The sequence below is a fragment of the Poecilia latipinna genome, unplaced genomic scaffold, assembly GCF_001443285.1.
Source record: "Poecilia latipinna isolate Pla-1442-1.1 unplaced genomic scaffold, P_latipinna-1.0 Scaffold261, whole genome shotgun sequence".
Classification (NCBI taxonomy): Eukaryota; Metazoa; Chordata; class Actinopteri; order Cyprinodontiformes; family Poeciliidae; genus Poecilia; species Poecilia latipinna.
In genome coordinates this window covers 238,125-244,264 of record NW_015112877.1, presented here as the reverse complement: position 1 = coordinate 244,264, position 6,140 = coordinate 238,125, and the positions used below count along the sequence as shown (strand labels likewise).

Sequence of the window (6,140 nt, the reverse complement as noted above, 5' to 3'; positions counted from 1 at the left end):
ACCAGGACCAGGTCAGAGCAGAACCAGGACCGGGTCGGACCAGGACTGGGTCAGACCGGGTCAGAGCAGAACCAGGACTGGGTCGGACCGGGTCAGACCAGGACTGGGTCAGACCAGGACTGGGTCTGAACCAGGACCAGGTCAGAGCAGAACCAGGACCGGGTCGGACCAGGACTGGGTCAGAACCAGGACCGGGTCAGAACCAGGACCGGGTCAGACCAGGACTGGGTCGGACCGGGTCAGAGCAGAACCAGGACCAGGTCAGAGCAGAACCAGGACCGGGTCGGACCAGGACTGGGTCAGACCGGGTCAGAGCAGAACCAGGACTGGGTCAGACCAGGACTGGGTCGGACCGGGTCAGAGCAGAACCAGGACCAGGTCAGAGCAGAACCAGGACCGGGTCGGACCAGGACTGGGTCAGAACCAGGACCGGGTCAGAACCAGGACCGGGTCAGACCAGGACCGGGTCAGACTAGGACTGGGTCAGACCGGGTCAGAGCAGAACCAGGACTGGGTCGGACCAGGACTGGGTCAGAACCAGGACCGGGTCAGAGCAGAACCAGGTTTCAGGTGTTCCTGCTATAAACTCAGAGTTTCTGCTGTGAGTTTATTTAGATTCTGTTGGATTTTCTTGAGTTTTAATTGGATCTTATGGGATTTTATCAGGATTCACTGGATTCCAGTTTAATTTTTTGGGGACTTTTTCTAATTTATTTGGATTTAATTTAATTTTATTTAGATATAGTTTGAGATTTTATATGGTTTTATTTTTGATTTAAATGTTAAAATCAGGAACAGGAAGTAGAATCGAGACAAAATGAATTTAAATCCATTTTGATCTGCATGTGGAGGCCGGACCCTGGGGTCAAAGTTCATGATGCGTTGCTCCCAGGTCGGATGCGGGGGTCGCTGGCGACGCTGCAGAAACTCGTCGACATTTTCCCCGACGACGTCGGCCTGAGGAACGACCTGGGCGTCGCCCACCTGTTGCTAGGCGACAACAAAGGAGCCAAGAAGGTTTACGAAGAGGTGCGTCGGTCCGCTCAGACGTTCGCGTTTCGGGTTTTAAGCTTCCTGCTGATTGGCTGTGTGTCGTTTGCCCCGCCCACCAGGTCCTCGCTGTTGCCCCTAGCAACGGGTTTGCCAAGGTTCACTACGGCTTCATCCTGAAGGCGGAAAACAAGATCGCAGAGAGCATCCCGTACCTCAGGGTGGGTCAGGCAGCTTTAGTCCAGCCTCACTGCATTATTGATTATTGATGAGGAATGACCATCGCCCCTCCCCACCCTGTTTCTGCAGGAAGGCTTGGAGTCCGGCGAGCCGGGAACCGACGACGGCAGGTTTTACTTCCACCTGGGAGACGCTCTGCAGCGAGTCGGAGACGACAGCGTGAGTGACTGGAAAAACAGATCAATATCAGTTATTAATCAGGAAATATTAAACACATCAGTTGTTAGTTTATATTTTTAAAACTCTGCTTCATGAACATTTTCAGAACCGAGGAACATTTTCTCCTACACTGAATGAATGTTTCTCATGTTTTCACTTACTTAACATAAATTTTATTAAATTAGCTTAAAATGTCAAAAAAAAGTCACATTTGTTCCTCAGAACAAAAAATGTAAACATTTCTGTTGATGCATTTATTTAAATGATGGTGTAATTTCCATGTTTGTCCACCAGATGGCGGTGTTTCCCCCATAACGCTCTGCACATTTCCACTCTGGTCATTTTCTCCGGTTTTCCTTCCTACGGAAATAAACGTCACTATTTATGTTTATTATTAACATTTGATGTGTTTTAGAAAAGTTTGTATTGGTTTTTAAAGGAGTTTCAAGAAAAAAGTGGAATTATGTAACAAAGATTATCTAAAATCCTCAAAAATATATTATTTCTACTCTATTTGGAATTTATTGGATGTTACTGGGATTATTGGTTTGCACTGGAATCTATTTGGATTTTATTAAAATAGTATTTCATTTTATTTAGATTATTATTTTATATCTGGATTGTAATATTTTTTTTTTATTTTTTTTATTTTAAAAGTTAGACGTATGCAGTTCTGTGAGCAGACCACAAGGTGGCGCTTTCTGATTCATTCATTCATCCATGGATTGGGTAAAGGGACATGAACACATGAACTGGGTCAGAACCGAATGAGAAGTTTAAAGTTTGGTTGACTTGAAAGCAGTCAGGCTGGTTTGGTCCAATCAGGAGTCAGGATTGGTTCCTCTGGTCCCGCCCTCTGTTGGTTCTGGATGTGCTGGTTCTGAATGACCCGGTGTGTCTGCAGGCGTACCAGTGGTACGAGCGGGGTCACCAGCGAGGGCACTTCGCCTCCGTGTGGCAGCGCTCGCTCTACAACGTGGAGGGATTGAAGGCTCAGCCCTGGTGGACGCCGCAGGAGACGGGATACACCGACCTGGTCCGGGTAGGTCGCCGTGACGACGCGTCCTGGACCGCTCAGGCCCGGTTCTGATCAGGACGCTGGTCTGTCCAGATGCTGGAGCGGAACTGGAAGACGATCCGGGACGAAGCGCTGGCGGTGATGGACCGCAGCCGGGGCCGCTTCATTCCTGAGGAGGAGAACCTGAGGGAGAAAGGAGAGTGGGGCCAGTACACGCTGTGGCAACAAGGTGCTGACCCGGTAACCAGAACCGACCCAGAACCGCCGGTCGGACCCTGGCTAACTGATGTTGATCCATGTCTCCAGGGAAACGGGTGGGAAACGCCTGCCAGGGCGTCCCGAAGACCTGCGCCCTGATGGAGCGGTTCCCTGAAGCGACGGGCTGCAAGAGAGGACAGGTACCCGACCAGAACCAGAACCTCCCCTCTGTTCCCTCCAACCAACCACCCTGTTTGGTGTCTTAGTTTTAACTCTGAGATTATTAGAAGCAAAGCAGTTTTCTTTACCTTTTCCTGACTTCCTGTCCGTGTTTTGTCCCTCCTGACTTCCTGTCCGTGTTTTGTCCCTCCTGACTTCCTGTCTCCGCCGGCCTAGATAAAGTTCTCGGTGATGCAGCCTGGGACTCACGTCTGGCCTCACACCGGACCCACCAACTGCAGGCTGCGGATGCACCTGGGCCTCGTCATCCCGGCGCCGGGCTGCAGGATCCGCTGCACCAACCAGACCAGGTGAGCCTTTGCTGCTGGAATCGCTGAGCCAAAGTTTAAACCACTTCCTGTGACATCACCGTCCACTTCCTGTTGGCAGGGAGTGGGAGGAGGGGAGGGTCCTGATCTTTGACGACTCCTTTGAGCACGAGGTGTGGCAGGAGGCCGACAGCTACCGCCTGATCTTCATCGTGGATGTGTGGCACCCGGAGCTGAGCCAGTACCAGCGCCAGACGCTCAGCCCCATTTAGGACCGGTTCTGCCCACCCGGTTCTGTGGACCCCACGGTTTGAGTTGTGGGAGGAGCGGCCTGACTGATGCACTCAGACTGATGAATGTTTTAAACTACTGACTGAACGTTAAGCCGGACGGCGCGGTACTTTCTGAGCCCGGTTCTGATCGGGTCGGGTTCTGGTGTTCCATCGTGATCATGGATCCATTCACTTCCTTTAATAATGAACCAGAACCACCTCCTTCTCTCCATCCCTGTCTGTGAATTACTGAAACACTACAGCCACAGGAAGCTCTGGACCTTCACAATAAAAGCCTGCATCATGTTTTAATTGTCAGAAAAACTTTAGCTCCGCCTGTTTCCTCTTGATCAGCTTTTTGTGGTTTTTACGTTTTTTTGCACATTTACTTTGTAATACAAGATGTTAAAAAAGATGATTAATATTTATATAAAATAATAAAAAATGAAAAAAGGGAAAATTCAGCATCTGGTTCTGATGTTTTCTTCTTTGGTTTGTTCAGATTTACTGGAAGAGCCATAAAAATAATTTCTTCTCCTTTTGCTTCTCAAGTTTCCTCAGATTTTCCTTAAAGGCATTAATTTTTATTTATTCTCCTCCAGGCTCTTTTCTTCTTCTCTTTTCTTTTCAAACCACAGAGTGATCCATCCTCACCGGTCAACCAGCTTGGAGTCTATCTCTTCTGCCGCACACCTCACCGCCGTCTCACCTCACCACTCATAAGTCGAGTTTCCATCAAAGTTTTTGAAGCATCACCTTTAAAAAGGCTGATGGAAACGGCTAAGTTCAAGATAACGTCTTCAATTTAGCGTTTGTTCGCCTGTTTCAGATCATTTTTGGCTTCTCTGAAAGTGTTGAGAGACAGAAACACATTAATCGAGGAAGTTCTGATTGTTTTTCAGAATAAAAGCCTCAGAACAAGCAGCTTGGTGTAAATCTTTACTTCTGTACATTCATTGAAAGTAAATACATTACATGAAGGTCGAGTGTAGCCCTGACGCTCATTTATTAACACCGCAATCAGGAAGACCGACCCTCCCACTTCCTGATGACGTCACTCCTCCATGTTCAGTCGTCGTCGTTTCTGCTGCGTGAAAATAACGTCTTCTATATTCAGTGCGGTAATACAACGATAACATACAATCTTTAAATGAAAACCGTTGTTTTCTGTGCGACGTCTGATTGAAACACGTTTCTAAAAGTTTCATGCACATCATTCTTTTACAGTGTCGGTGTTTTCGTAGTGACGCTCGCTTCAGGCGGAACGCGGCATGTTTGATGTTGCAACAGAAGTAAAGACAAAAACAGTGAAGATTCACCAAAAGGCGCCATGTTTAAGCCTGCTGTTCAGTCAGTGACCACTTGGTGGCAGCAGAGAACTCTGTAAACAAACATCTGACGTAGCGACCGCAGAATGATAAAACTTTAAATTTATCTGATTCTCACCAGCTCAAGACATGAATTTACACCTTAAAAAATAAATATGGGCTAAAAATAACATTTCATACTTCAACACTTTTTCACAGCATTTGAAAGCAGGCTTGAAAGTTTTAGAAAATATGGTTTGTACTCTTCTGGTGTACCACAGGGCTCAGTATTGGCTCCAACTCAATTCACCTGTCAGCTTATTGTCAACCAACATGTCCGTTCATCAGGGGTTCCTCCATTCGGGGTGCCACAGGGCTCAGCACTCGGCCCCGCCCACACAGGAAGCTTTCTTTCTTTTAAATCAGGTCGTTGCTTTCTAAACCACTTCCATCCACATTGAGACACAAACGATGGCAAAAACCGCTAGTCTTTACTCCACCAGACCTGTAGGTGGCGCTAAACATGGAGTATATACATAAAGCTCCTACATGAGCTGTAAAACCAAGAAAACAAAGCAAAATGAAAAACTTTTCCAGAACACTTTCAAACAACAAACATATAATCTGCTGTTGTTGTCGTGTTCGACCCAGATGATGCTGATATGTCAGCATTTTCACAAACATTGCTTTTCACTCTGAAACCTGCTTTAAAAAACATTTATTGTTCCTTAAACTTTGTTTTCAAGTGGAAGTGGGGGAAAATGTTGAAATCGTTCTCGTGTGGGTGTGGCCTAATTCCCGTGTGGGCGGAGCATCATTCATGTGGGCGGGGCCTCCAATTATTCTGCATTATTCATCCTGAACTGGTTGTGTTTTGTTAGCCTCCCCGTTATGTGAATGAACCTTTGTGCTGCATGTTTTTGCGTTTGAACGGTTTCCAGACTGAGACGTGGTTAAGTCCGGCAGCAGTCGGAGCGCTGCTGGGTCGGTGCATCTGGACAGATGCTGCTGGCAGGAAACCGGATCATCTGGGAGGAGTTGGACGGCTCAGACGGGCCGGGTTTGGCGCCGCTGGGAGGACGGATATCAGACGGTAACGGTGGAGTTCAGATGAGCGAAACCTGCGGATAATTAAACTCTGATCTTATCCTGAGGTTCCACTTTCCCAACAGAAACACTGGTGAGTTCAGACCAACTGGTGGAGGCTCCAGGTTAATGGGAGTTCTGGTGCTGATCAAGTTCAGGCAGCGAACCGACCCAAATCCAGACCTCCGGATTTAAACCGGTCCCGTCCGGTTTAAATCAGAGCTCCAGGTCAGTCCAGAGCCAGCAGCGGCGTGCTCGTCTCTCTGTCCATCTGCCGCAGCGCCGCAGCTTCCACCGTCGACTGAGACCTGAGACAGGACAGGAGAGACAGGACAGGAGAGAGACAGGAAAGGAGAGACAGGACAGGTGAGACAGGACAGGA

At 48.0% G+C, this 6,140-nt stretch overlaps 2 protein-coding genes across 13 annotated transcripts in view; one reads left to right on the top strand and one right to left on the bottom strand.

The window, feature by feature from the left end:
- Positions 1–3,818, top strand: part of unm_hu7910 (un-named hu7910) — a 39,752-nt gene extending 35,934 nt beyond the window's left edge. For 9 of the 12 annotated variants that reach the window (XM_015033219.1, XM_015033218.1, XM_015033215.1 and 6 more), the window contains 8 exons: positions 893–1,029; positions 1,113–1,211; positions 1,300–1,389; positions 2,294–2,431; positions 2,501–2,636; positions 2,714–2,805; positions 3,002–3,135; positions 3,215–3,818. In XM_015033219.1, the coding sequence (XP_014888705.1) occupies positions 893–1,029; positions 1,113–1,211; positions 1,300–1,389; positions 2,294–2,431; positions 2,501–2,636; positions 2,714–2,805; positions 3,002–3,135; positions 3,215–3,365 (977 nt within the window). In that variant the 3' untranslated portion in view covers positions 3,366–3,818. The remainder of the gene's footprint in view (positions 1–892; positions 1,030–1,112; positions 1,212–1,299; positions 1,390–2,293; positions 2,432–2,500; positions 2,637–2,713; positions 2,806–3,001; positions 3,136–3,214) is intronic. The other 3 variants (XM_015033222.1, XM_015033226.1, XM_015033224.1) reach the window with 1 other exon arrangement.
- Positions 3,819–4,287: 469 nt separating this feature from the next.
- LOC106947910 (clavesin-1-like) overlaps positions 4,288–6,140 on the bottom strand; it is a 16,386-nt gene continuing 14,533 nt past the window's right edge. Inside the window, exon 8 of the mRNA XM_015033228.1 lies at positions 4,288–6,066. Coding sequence (XP_014888714.1) covers positions 5,988–6,066 — 79 coding nt within the window. The 3' untranslated portion in view covers positions 4,288–5,987. The remainder of the gene's footprint in view (positions 6,067–6,140) is intronic.